The 14,000-nt window shown below is 41.4% G+C and overlaps 1 protein-coding gene across 4 annotated transcripts in view; it reads right to left on the reverse strand.

Moving 5' to 3' along the window:
• Nucleotides 1-953: 953 nt before the first annotated feature.
• LYPD6B (LY6/PLAUR domain containing 6B) overlaps nucleotides 954-14,000 on the reverse strand; it is a 34,938-nt gene continuing 21,891 nt past the window's right edge. For 3 of the 4 annotated variants that reach the window (XM_048954092.1, XM_048954089.1, XM_048954090.1), the window contains 4 exons: nucleotides 7,144-7,294; nucleotides 5,903-6,001; nucleotides 4,982-5,112; nucleotides 954-3,672 (listed from right to left, as the gene is read on the reverse strand). In XM_048954092.1, coding sequence (XP_048810049.1) covers nucleotides 3,508-3,672; nucleotides 4,982-5,112; nucleotides 5,903-6,001; nucleotides 7,144-7,258 — 510 coding nt within the window. In that variant the 5' untranslated portion in view covers nucleotides 7,259-7,294 and the 3' untranslated portion in view covers nucleotides 954-3,507. The remainder of the gene's footprint in view (nucleotides 3,673-4,981; nucleotides 5,113-5,902; nucleotides 6,002-7,143; nucleotides 7,295-14,000) is intronic. The other variant, XM_048954091.1, reaches the window with a different exon arrangement.

Here is a 14,000-nt window from a genome sequence, read left to right on the forward strand (position 1 = left end):
ACACAAAGACCTCAAGCACACTGCTGTGCTCCAACACAGGAGAGGGTCACCAGGTGCACAGGAATGGAGGCTCATTTTCTTAATTGGAGACACCTGCAAGCAGCACAGCCTGTAATGCCCTGCACTGCAAAGGTCTGCAGAACCTCTGTGTCCTGAGCCTGGAAGGAGCCTGGTTGCAGGCTCAGGACACAGAAAGAGGCTCTGCAGACCTTTGCCTTCTGAAATAAGTACAGTTTTTGTAGTTTTCTTGCTCTGTACACCTGAAATCAGCACTTGATCCTCTTTAAGTGACTGGACTGGATGCTTACAACCTGCATCAAGACTTCAGGTCTTCTGCTAAAGCCACTCGAGCAGGATGTTTCACCTTTGATACTTTTCTCATTAAGTCATGGCAAAATATTATTCAGTACTTTTCAGAAGTAGAAATGAAATGCTGCTTCCTCCCTGCTACGTGCCTGGGAGGTCTTCCACAGATCATCCCATGCAAGGTAGAACAAATAAAATGATACGCATGTGTCACCAAGCAACCTCATCTTTCCTCCTTAACTGCATCAGATGGTTTATATGACGTATTCATGGACAGAAATGGGATTCTTACTCCGTCCTGTGAGTGAGAATGCAGCAGGCTGGATGTACACACCTGGATGAACACAGAAGCATCAGCAAACATCTCTGTTCTGCATGTAGTTACAGGTAAGCACTTACCCAAATGGCACTTCCAAAGCTAACTGAGGCATTACCCCATCACATGCGTATGAACCAAAACTGAGAATCAATTCTGATACTGGAACTCTGCTACATTAAAAAATGCACCTTCAGCAACACAGAACCCCTTCATTAGCCCAGGCTGCTGTCTCTATAAGAGTTAAAAAGAAGGCAGTAAAAATCAAGCATAGTACTTTGGCACTTCGGTGGAACTCTTTATTTTTTTTCATAGACAATTCTTCAGCAAATGCATACATGATGTGCAGAATTCTTATATTTTCAATGTGACAAAGAGAATAAAAAAAATCAGTTCAACCAAGAAAAAGATGAGCAGAGATGCACACACATCCCCTTTTGGCAGCTGCAGAGAACCTGAAAGTCATTTCTCTGTGCCAGAGCCCCCCTCTGGGCTGCTTTCCAGGGGCTTCCTGGCACTCCTGAATGCTCCAAAATGGCATTTGCAGAGCAAGTATTTACAGTAAACTCATATAAGGCTACTGAGCCACTTTAATTCCTCATGATGATTGCCATAATTGTTCACAGAAGCAAAGTTATGGAAGTACCTGGTGCTCAAAGAAAACACCACAGAGAGATCCATGGTCCCAACCATCATGCTCGACTGAGGAACTCCCTCAGGAGCACAGAGCAAATCTGGGATGATTTTTCCATGGGAGAAAAGTTCATGAACCCTGTGGGTCATGTAGGAAAAAGCATGTTGGTTTTCATCACTAAACATCAATTCTAACTATGACTGTAGCTATGTCTGAGCCCAAGATTAGTGCTGTAGGTGTGTCATTACCCAGGGATGAGCTTTGAACAAAGGAAACGTGTCCAAAATCATCCCTGGCAGCTTGGCATGTTGGATGGCCCAGTGACTTGAGACAATGTCAATGTTTAAAATCCCCAATTTCTAGGGTTATTTTAACATTTTAGAGATCACTTCTGAATCTCTTGGCAAAGTAAAGCTTTTCAGAAACCTCATCTCTGAAAGACACTGCAACAATTTATTGTCATTTTCAACCCCTCTCATTTTGGCTGAGCCACTGGAAAAGATCACAGAACAATCACAGAGACACACTCATAAGTGAATCACAATTTTATTTACAGAAAGAAAAGAAATGCAATTCTCCAACCTTGCAGGGTCAAATCATGAATCATAGAATGGCCTGGGTTGCAAAGGCCCACAGTGCTCACCCAGTTCCAACCCCCTGCTGTGTGCAGGTCACCAACCAGCAGACCAGGCTGCCCAGAGCCACATCCAGCCTGGCCTTGAATGCCTGCAGGGATGGGGCATCCACAGCCTCCTTGGGCAACCTGTTCCACTGAAATCCTTAGCTGAGCTGAAATATTGGGTTGCTGGAGAAGGGAGAGTTCGAAGAAATTCAATTTGGCAAAGAGGAACAGCTGAAATGTTAGATTCATGATCATATAAAACTATCCTGATAACAGTCCGAAATCAGTACCTGCTGGCCTGTACCATCAGTGAGTTTGCAGTGCAAAGAACATAAATAAGCTAGAGCATTAATGAAGTATCTGTACATCTGACTTATTGTGGACCATACTCAGGACAGTCTGTGCAGCTGGAAGGGGTGGGAGCTCACTGGAGCAGCCTGGGAGTGATGGTCTGCATCAGGCTTCACAGAAGGAAACAAAGGTTCCAGTACATCTCACTTTACTGAGATGTTTGCAGCTCTTCATCTAATTGATGAACTGTCATCTGTATGACAGGGATTCAAATAGTCAAAGCTGGGCATATAAACGACATTAATCACTGTAATACTGTAAAAAAAGGAACAGAGTATGGCCCAAACTTTTCAAGTGCTAGATAAAGCTATGTCCAGAGGCATGGGATATCCAGTTGCTGACTTCTGATCCATCAAGGAGAGTAGCATTTGTGGGAAAATCTTCTGTAGACCAAAGAGAACACATGGTAGAGTTCTCTCCTTATTTATACAAAGGCTCGCTTGCCATTTTTATGGTAAAGTAACTGCTCAACTGCAGCCACAATTTGAAATCTGTGGCGTTACTGCCATGCCAATATAACAAAGAGAAGGACTCAGAAGCTGAGGTGAGCACTTGAGGTGGGACCTTACTGTAAGAAAATACTGCCACTGAGGACAGTAATGAACTCTGAGTTAGGTGCTCAACCAGCTCATCCTTTTCAGATAGAAACTCTACCTAATTTCATATTGCTTTATAATTCCAGTGCAAGACATCTTATAGGAAAGAGAGGCATAAAGTATTATTTTATTTCTCATAGAAATTATAGCTCTGATCAGAACAGAAAAACTCCTTTCATATGAAAACCATAACTATGAAAAACCATAACTAACGATAAGCTTACATACAGCTTACAGCTCGTGTTATTCATGCATAGTGATAAACAGCTTAAAACACTTTCTATTAAAACACAAATTGGCACATGGTCCACTGAGAGCTTCCCTTTATCTCACCTGATTGCCTACAGAATCCCCTTTTCTTTGTTCAAAAACACACAAACCACACGTGCATTTTCATCATACAAGAGGGAGTCGTAACAACTTGATTCTGCCTCACTGCCCAGCCACCATTGGGTTTCCTGTTGTGCTTTTTCTGTGTGCATGTTTTGTTCTTCTTCTTTAAATACTGCGGACCATTTGAAATATCTTCATTAGAACCCAAGGACTGCATGATGCATCTTCCCACCGTCCTCTCACATTTTATGTAATCGAGAAGTCTTGGTGGTTTCTCCTTGAGCGTGCTGAGCTCCTTACAATTTCCAAGGGCCCACAAAGGCAAGTGGTGCAATGGGAGGATGCTGCATCACGACAGTGCGACTGCCACGACTGCCATGAGCACTGCAGTGCTGACCGTCCGCCGGCTGCCGTCCGACGTCCTCCGCGCGTGCAGCACGGCAAACACTGCGTTTGTGTGATTGGTTGGGATCTCCACGTTGCAAATCATGCCTTCACAGCAAGAAACACATTCCTGGGGAGGAAAAGGAGATCACTGGACACAGGGTAATTCAGCAGCGGCTTCTAGAGATGCACGATCTGCAAGATGACTGCAAAGGACAGTAAACTAAGCACTTTACCCAGCACCCAAGGCAGCAGATGCAGCACTCATGTTGCAGCTTCTCCTCCAAACCATGCACCACAGCTTCCCCAGGGTAACTCACCACCCAATCCAATAACTGTGCTATGATAAACAGTTCTTTTGCAAAAACATGGGAGGTTAGACTGACTTCAATCCCCAAAATAGTTCAGCAGCTCATATTCATTAAAAAAAAACAATCTTAAATGACACAGGGTAGAAAAATGAGCTTACATCTATTCCCAGAGTTGTGAAGAATTTTAAGAGGAAGGTCACCCAAATATATCAAGTTATCAAACAGATAACTTGATATATTTGCAATATATTTGCAAATGTTGCAAAACACACCAGTGTCACTGAAAGTCTCTCAAGGCAAGAAGGGAACCGGTCAAACTGCAGGAGTTTAATGGTGTGAAATATGGAATGCAATGGTAACTGCAAGAGTAGAGACTGGAACTGCCCTTATAAAAACATGAGGCACCCAGGTTGCAGCCCTTAATCAGTGCCAGCACTGGGATGGTGGCAGCTAGGGGCAGTGCCTTGCTTTTCAGGGCTGGCTTCACGAGTCTGCAAACAGGAACTTTCAAACTTTCAGCAGGTTTTATGCTAATCACTTTTTAGCTCTTCTAGATTTCTGCCATCAATCTAATGTAACAAATTAGTTTTCTTTACAGAACTTCACCAGCTCCCATTTGGGAATTATTCCTCTCTGATAAATGGTGTTTGGCTTCTGTCTTTCACAGTTGATTTGGCACAGCTCTTTGCACCTTATATTTTCCTTCTAGTGCATGAGCTCTTTTTTTGGCACACAAGGTGTGTCACTCAGACACATGTCTGGAGCACCTGAGTCCCACAGTGGTTTGCTCAAGTGCTGGTGGCATCACAGCTGCAGCACCACAAGCATTGATGCAGGCTGCCTTACTCAGAGCTCAGAAACCAAGGTCCATGTATAGGATGCATGCCAGCAATGCCCCAGAAAGCTCAGGTGCTTCTTTAGAACTGCTTATTACACCCCATGACACAGTCACACAAATAAGCAAGTAGGAGGAAAGGGGTAATCATGCTTCTATTGGAGAAACTGGATTTCTACTGCGCAGTACTGAAGAATATGTGCTGGCATGTGCTCTTCAGCTCTGCAGGAAAAACAGCTGCTCAAATGGAACCCTTGAAGCCAACATGCTGCTCCTATCTAAGCAGTGCTTACTGTGTGACCGCTTTCCCTGTGATGATGGCAGCCTACAAAATGGCACTCATCCCCAGTAGCACATTTTTTGGTGACCGATGTGCTCTTCCCATGGTCTGTGAAGAGATGAACTGTCAGGCAGTACTGTGTACCTACAAAACACATTTTTAAATGTTGATTTTCAGATAGAATGCACTCCTCCACAGGGTTCAAAAACTTCACACAATTTAGCAAAATGTATAAAGCCTTTTTTCAACTCACTCGAAATACCACTTAACAAGAAATAAATTAGCAATGAAATCTTAAGCTTCACTGATCCTTCAAACCTCCAGAAAAGCTGCTACCATTTAAACTACATATTTGTACTACAGACTACACATTTATCTTCCATTTTCTACTCTTTTTTTCCTGCAGCACATTGTTTTCTTCTTTGTTTCAGACATTTCCCTCATTCCTCTGGTTCATTTCTTTCCCTTTCCCACCGTGATCACCACTGTGAAGAAAAATGAGGAAACATATTTCCATTCTTTTCTACCTATCTATCACTCTCATACAAGTATGTTGCTCAGTCATTCAGGTCTTGACTGTCCCAAGTGAGCCCACCATACCTTGGGATTTATCCAAAGGGAAGGAGATAAGGCCAAGAAAGCAATTCTCAAGTTTTTGATAGCATCCTTAAAACTAATTCCTAGGAAGTACACACATGCATATCTATTCCTATATATACATATTAATCTTTGCATTGTTGCTTTGCACTCTGAAATGGTCAGAATATTAAACTCAGCAAAAAATCACATGACTCAGACTCACTAATAACATAATTGAGGGCATCACTGTGTTGGTATGTTAATCCTATTCAGTTAGACTTCAACAAGATGGCTGAGTCAGGGAGAAACAAGTTGAACTGTGTAGGAAAAAAGCCCTTAGTGCAGAAATACTTACTTTCAGGACACCACCGATCTTCAGCCCATCTGTTACAGTTGTAATTGTCCACTGCATTATCACAGGTAAAGCACTTAAAACTGTTTGGAAATGGAGTGGCTTTGAAAGTATTAAAATACAGTAAGTTTACAAAAAAAAAACCACACAACAAAACAAAACAAAACAAAAGAAAACCATAAATCAAATGCTCAAAGTAATATTTTAAGTGCTTGCACACACACAAACATGTTACATAGACGTGCATTTTCTCAGTGATACTTCACTGCTAGATAAATGCATCTTATGACACAAGTCTCAATGAAAGCTTTTAACTGCTTTTGCTATGCCTGATCTTTAAAACACTTCCTCCTCTTTTCACTCTCTCACAATCCAGAACAGCTTTTAAGCATCAGTGGGAAAGGCAGTAAAGAGAGAATATCTTATATATATTTACATGTATATATGTATACATTATAATACACCCAACTGTACGTTGGTGCAGATACACAAACAATCTACATTCCTTTGATGCAAAAAACTGCACCTCCAAAACCTGCTTCTGGTCTTGATCTCCAACTTTGGAGAATCTGTTCCCTTCAACAAAGGGATCAAGAGGATTATTTGAAAAGCTTATTTACATTACATACATATATATAAACGAGTTTCAGAAGCACAGTTCCTAGATGCACCTATAATGTATCAGGTTTTAATATCAGGAAAATCTTCTCTTAAGTGAAGGGACAGAATACTTCTGATGTCAGATAAGAGGCGAAAGTATGATGCTATTAGTGACAACTGGATCCACAGGTCTCACAACGTTTTTAATTACCTTCAGCTTGAATTAATTGCATGCTGCACACCTATTCTTCCACTTACAAAAACCCCAAGATTAAAGACAAAAGACACCTGTTCTGTATTTACAAGAAATCCACTGCATAATGTTGTCAGAAGGGAGATGCTTCAGAGGCAGGAAAATATCACAAAAACACTTAAAATGTGAAAACTGTTGCTGTGGTGAACCTTTACTTTAGTGCTGCATTCAACAGTTGGTTTACTTTCAGGCAAGATAAACCTTAGGAATAAACTGCTCTGTGTTGAAAAGCAAAAGTTTTACTTTAAAAATCTAATTCTTCATGTTTAAAGAGGAATAAACTGTGAAATCCAAAATAAAGAGCTAAGAAACAAATTACTGAAAGCATATGGAAATGAACTAAAATGTTGTTACTACTGCATCTGCAAGGAAAGCATAACTGTCTACTTACGGTCCAGTGGAGGTCTCACATTGTAAAAGTTGATGTTCCTTGCTGAAACCCAATTCCCTGAAAGGAGGAAGAGTGGAAGAAAGGCTCCAAGCAGCGAGTGACAGAACAGCAGCATGCTGAACGTGGTACGTGAGAAGTAAAAGTGTGAGGCCTGGGAAAGAATGGGAAAACATTGTTTACAAGGAATCAAAAGCAACAGCACATGAACAACACATTAATTCTGAAACCTTGGAAGTTCAGTCCGTAGATCGATAGTGTGAAGTCGGCTAATGCAAGCAAGCGTATTTCATTAACAATGAGCAACTCAAAGCTGAGCAGTTACTGCCTTCTGCTGGCCAAGATCCTGCACAGAGTACTTAAATTTCCACAAATTACTGCTTGTTTAATCTATCTGTCCTTCTAAGCAAAGTCAGTCTTACAGATGCCTTGTAATTCCTGAAAATCAACACCAAAACAGAGATCCTGTGCATTCTACTTGAGCGAGACAGGATTACAGTGCCATTAAAGACAGCACAATGCAGACAAGTGTTGGCTTTAACACCAACAGCCTAGAATCCAAAATTTAACCCATCCAGTTCCTTTATCGATACAGATCAGCATATCTCTACTGACTTCAGGTAATGGACACCACCTGAATCATAAACGCATGTATCAGTTGCTTTATCCATCATCCATCATGAGTGCAAATTCGATTTATTTTAAGTGCACTCCAAGGAAATGTCAAGGAAGATGTTTGGTGGTGACACGTGTTATGGAGAACTGCAAAGTAGAACGTTCAGAGCGATGAGACAGACATTTTGGGTGTGGATTGTGCATTTCCGTGGGGCTCTCTGTGCCTTTTGGCAAAGTAGAGAAGAACTAATCCGTTAATTTTGGGGTCAGTTTGATATAGATGTACACATGCACACGTGGCAAAAAGTAGTGATACAGGACCTAGTTTCAATATTAAGAAGTAGAATCATATTAAATGGCACTCAGCCCATGCAAACTCCCAGCAGGAGAAACAAGATCGAGTGGAGGCTCCTGCTAAGCCAGATACATTGCTCTGAGATGCCAGCTGAATTCATTCAGAAATTCCTGCAGCCCTGACGTAAAGATTGCCACCCATTTGTACTGCATGTGAATCAGAACAGTCCAAAGAGCGTCTCTCTAAAACGGGTGAGAAACATGGGTTATTGTGGAGACAGCAATCATGTGCAATTTTTATTTTCCCAAATCTAACACCACTACAAAGGAAAATCACTGAACTGAGAGCGACGGGGGTCCAGGCTGGTGCCCAAATTGGGCTTGGACTTGGTGATCCTACAGGTCTTAATGATCCTATGCACTACATCACATTTCTCTGCCCTTTAAGTGCTGTCCTAACACAGATGTACAGATGCTTCCCTCCCTTGTTAATACAACGTTATAAAAGAGAAACAAAAGACTAATTGGAGAAGCAATATGACTGCACGGCTCTTCCATGAGGACTAGTGTACTTTTTTTTTGTAAGGGAACAACACTTTGCAGGTAATTACCTGGGTGGGCCCAGCCTATACCAGCTGAACACACATTTCACACTCCGGAGATACCTATCAAATCTGTTAACACATGCTATGACCAAAATAGAAGCATTAAGCAACAACGAGGCAATCTAAAATAGCAAAGGCAATGATCAGAGTCTAGATTAGAGACTATTAGCAAACTACGAAGTAAGCAGGTCCCCCACAGCTCGTTTCTTACTGAATCAGGAACTTGAAGATGTTGGTCCAGTCCCTAAAAACACTGTAAAACCCAAAATAAACCTAAAGCATAGCTACAGTTCTCTACAGTTAAGCATACGTTTGCACAGTGATAACACGTAGCACTGAAGGCAGTTCATAATGATCTTATCTCACTACCACATATTTTAGATGTACACCTGGCCTTTACTGCCCTTTTGTATTTGCTGAAACACAAACCTGTGCATCCTGACTTGATGCCTTTCTCCCACAAAACAACTTTTTGCCCCAGAGAATTCCAAGCTCCCCAGACAACTTCTCTTTTTGATGACACTACTCGTCCACATTACCCAACCCTACACTTGTGCTTTCAGATACTTTTTATCAAGTTCCAACACTCTAACCAAGAGAAAGAGTCACCGTCATGCACCAAGCCCTGCCATTAATACCACTACTATTATTTTAGATGAGTTGAAGCATTAAAAGTCAGTGTAATCACAGTATGTCACAGGTAACAAAAGCAAGCTACGTCACATACAGCAGTTGTGTTCAAGAACCGTTTGGATGCTGCACTGACGGATGTGGTGTAGTGGAGAAACTGGTGGTAGGTGGAACGTTGGACTGGGTGATTGTGGAGGACTTTTCCAACCTTGGTGATTCTATGATAAGCATATTTTCCATACAGTCATTCTTCCCATGACAACAGCCACCCTTAGAAACCTTGTCTTCACCCCACAGGGATGGTAGTTACTTAGAGGGCAGTTTAAGGCCCTTAATGCCTACAGGCTGCCATGAGCATAATGCATGCCCTCCCTTAGCTCCCTTGCAATACAAGCTGTACTGGTGTTTTTTGAATGTTGCAAGCAAGTCACTTATAAATTGGCAAGCCACTTTTAATCGAGTTGGAAGTTTCAGTGTATTCCAGGCAGCTAGACAGCATTTCATTCTCTCAGACTCACTCTGCAGAAAGACAGGGTGCTGAATCATTTCAGCACGGAACAGTTATAAAATTTCTCCCTTCAACTGTATTTTCTGCAGTTCCTACTGGAGTGAGGAGGAAACTGCCTTTATGGGCAGCCTGGTCTGCAACCTGATCTGATGCACCTGGGGAGCAAATCAAAGGCACAATTCCACTTGTGTCCACACCTCCCCAAGTTCCTATTGCTTTCCCCAGTGCTGCTCACAGCAAATGGAAAATTTCAGAGAAAAAGACCAGCAAAAAAGCTTGTCTTCAGCTGGTGTAAAGCACCGTAAATTCACCTCACCATTTGCCGTACTCAAAGGTGTCCTTGTTTGCTAACCAGGCCAATAAATAATGGATGTTGTTTGAAATAGTCCTGGTTACACAGCTGCACCAGAAGCCATTTTCAAATAAAATAGGAAAATATTGGCAAAAAAAACCCAGCTTTGTTATCTCATCCAGAATCTTTAAAGATGCTTATTTTCTTCAGAGTCTCTTATCTCGACTGTGCTCTCATATAATATTATTCTAGCAGTATGAGCAAACACTTCATTAGGCACAATTAGGAATTCTCATTAATGGAAGGAAAAAAAAAACACACAAAACCAACCTGTCACTCTGTGGAAGATTAACTTATATAAACAGGAGAAAAGCTGGAGATAGCAGTCACAGGGCAAGGGAAGTTGGCCCAAGAGGGAAGGGCTGTGAATGAGTGCTCTGTAAGGAACTGATAACTAAGGCACGTTTCAAGAAAATCTATGAGGCTTGTGGCTGAATCGACAGATGTATTTCAGGAGATTTATTTCACAGTGTGTAAAGGAAGAGTAGGAAGCATTGTGCTCAATTTCTGATTTTAATAAAATTCAGGTCTGTCTACATTGTTTTTCCTGGCAGAGCCTACGGAGGATTAGCAGATTTAACATCAGATATGGAATGCAAATGAAACTTCCTCCTGTCATTTAGTAAGCAATTTTCAGGTGCTATTAGATAATTGCAAATGCTTACATAAAGCTTATTAAATACCACTTCAGGACATGAGAGCTGGAAATACATAGGCAGAAAGGTATGTATGGTAAGGGCTGAAAGAGTTATAGCCAACATTTGACATCATCAGGTGTTCCCTACATCGAGTCAAAAAGGGCAAAACTGACATTTTCACTTATGTAAAGGGAGAAAAATAGCTCCTCAGCTTCCTTGCTTCCTACAGGAGTCCTGCCATTCTCATGTCCTTTCCTTTAGAGTTGATCTGTAAAGCAGTATTTACCATGCTTCAAAACTCTTGAGAGTGAATGAATAAATGGGGAGAACAAGAGAAAGGCTTCATTTTCTGTGGGAAATAAGCAGGTATACTTAAAGTACATTTTAAAACGGGGGGGGAAGCAAGTATTTTGAAAGAAGCCCCAAAATACTACTACAGCTATTCAGTATACAAGTTCTACCCTTATTTAATACGCAGATGTTTCTGTTTTCCTTACAGCATGTTACCATTAGTACAGAATAACAAAGGAAATCTTTTTGTGTTGCACTGACACATAACTGCAGCTAATAACACCGAGAATAGGATTTATGCCATCGTTTTTAAACTCATTTATTTATCTTCACCCACAGCACACTTAACTGCGCCTGGAATTAAAATTGGCCTTAATTACAAAAAATTACAGAGTTCTTTATCTAAGGTCTTACAAAAGCTTAACACAGACCTGGTAATGACAACACCATTTTGGTGGGGGTATAATGCTGGCATGGTGGGTAGTGATGCAAAGAGACCTTGAGACATGGAGGTGTCTGAGCACTGACACAGGATGGGCAACAGCAACGGCTTTGGAAATGATGAACGTGATAAACCTCAGCCACACCACAGAGGTGAAGCATTCCCAAGGATAACACATGCATTTGTTCTAAGCTGACACAAAAGAGAAGATCCATGGGATGGAAACTGCTTTATAATTCGTCTGACACCTCATTCCTTTTATAGCCAAAGCTGCTCAGCAAAGAGTAGTTCTGAGCACGGACGTTCATTTTAAAGTTCAGAATCCCTGATCATCTTTGAGAAGTAATTTGTTCTACCTAAAAATCCATTAAGGAGACGTACATTTCCTATTCCCTTCTGTGAGTATTGAATTTCCTCCAACAACTGCACTTTGTCAAAGCTGTGGGTAACCGTAAGTTTTACACTTAAGCTTGTAACAACTTCTTTATATCACACATGAAATGGTTTTAAATCTCTCTCCCACCTGTGCAAGACTGGAAATGGTAACTTAATACTACTCTGGAGAGAAGGGGAATAGGCAGTGCTTTTACTTGCCTTTCAGAAAATCGGATCAAAGGATTAATCTGCACTGGTTTTAAAACTACTTCCTACACATGACAATATAATTTTGCATTTTTCCTACCCGTAATTTCCTGTAATTCTATCACAAACTATGTGCCATGTACACAGTAACACACACCCAAAAGTTACACCTGCCATTCCATGCAACAGAAATGAGAACCTGTTTGACTTCCATTTGGGAAACAAATACAGTGCGCCGTTTCAAACTGAAATTTCAGATTGAGATTTGCAAAGAAAGAACTTGCTTGCAGAAAAGACGGTTTGGATGCAGTCCTGTTTCAAATCCGAGATTCATCAGCATCTGCCTGAACCTAAAAAGGCACTGTGGGAGCAGGGAAATCAGAAGGCATGGCAGCTTCTGCATCACAAAGACATTTTTCACAGGCTCCATGCTCGGTGTGTTTTAGAGCTAAGATTTAAGCTACGCACCGGCTGAGCTCATAAACCTGGAAAGAATGCTTACACCTCTTTTAACCCAACCCAACGTACTCTAAGTTCACTGCTGCCATCCTTGACCTCCTTCTTTTAGGGCACAGGGCAAGTTTAAAAGTCAGTTGTGAAGAACCAGCAGTCTGTCTTTGCACAGAACTCACTGCAAAGAAACTTGTGTTTATACAAAGTGTGTTTGCAGCAAGGAGATGTCACCTCCTACACAAATTGCAGCAGCTGAGAAAACCAACTGGCACCATTTCTCCCCAGGTGACATTTGTGCTCCCCTTGCAGCACGCTGCTGTCAGCCAGCACTGCATCCCATTTAAACAACGTGTCAAAAGCACCCGGATTCATTTCAGGAGCTAAGATGTTCCATTTTTGAGAAACTCTTTATTGGAAAAATGTAACTTGAAAGCAGAAATCTTTTGCAAGTTGCACTGTCATTGCCTATGTGATCTTATGATATGGCCAATCTGATCTTACACGATCTTCCCATCTCCTAAAAGGACAAATTTTCATTGCAAACGTGCTGGAGGCAGGGAAAAATTCCAATTCCAACACCGAATACAATAGGAGCAGCTATCCAATTAAGGCCTGAAATTGTATTGCCCACAAACCTGCACTGCAGCTCAGTGTCATACATCACACATAACATCGCTGGCATTGTAACATAACTAGTTTTGAACAGAAAATTAATCACAGTGTCACTGATCACACTTCAGAAAAATGCTTTGTGCACAGAATCCCCTCTCTTCCACATCACTGAGGCTGATCCTTGCAGGTGCCGAAAACCAATGAAGTGTTGGAGTAATTGCCATTATTCTGCCTTGCCCTACACAAGCCATCCTAACATCTCGAGCAGTCTTGCAGATGTCATTTTCAGAGACAAGCTCAAACTGTGCATATTCTCCCAGCTTTTTCTCTTAACTCTCATACTACTTCACCCTGAAGCAATGGAAATATTGATAGAAAGTAAGGATTTTCCTTTAGGATAGATTTATTTCCTTCTACTAGAGATACAGCCATAATGGGTAAGAGGAGAATCCCATTTCTGAGACAAGGTTTTCTGTGCAGAGCTCCTACAATTTGCCACCAAAGAGTGAGCTGAGAGGTTGGTGTCTTTAAGGAAAACATTAATACACATGACAGAATATATCTACACACGTTTTACAGCACACTCTTAAAGGTTAACTTGGATGACATACCCAGGGTGTGTGAACTCTGCAAAAGCAAGAGATGAAGCAGGGTGAGGAGAACAAGGCTTCATTTTTCTAAGGCTACTAATAAAGCATGTTTGAATTCCTCACGCAGACTCAATCATAAAAAGAATTAAAAGTCATTTGTTTGTTTTGAAATGCTTTCAATGAACTGGGCTTAATAAACTGCTGACCCCTCCTGTCTGACCTAGCATAAAAATGGCATTTGCTTCCAA

This window comes from Lagopus muta, chromosome 8, assembly GCF_023343835.1.
Source record: "Lagopus muta isolate bLagMut1 chromosome 8, bLagMut1 primary, whole genome shotgun sequence".
NCBI classification, from domain to species: Eukaryota; Metazoa; Chordata; class Aves; order Galliformes; family Phasianidae; genus Lagopus; species Lagopus muta.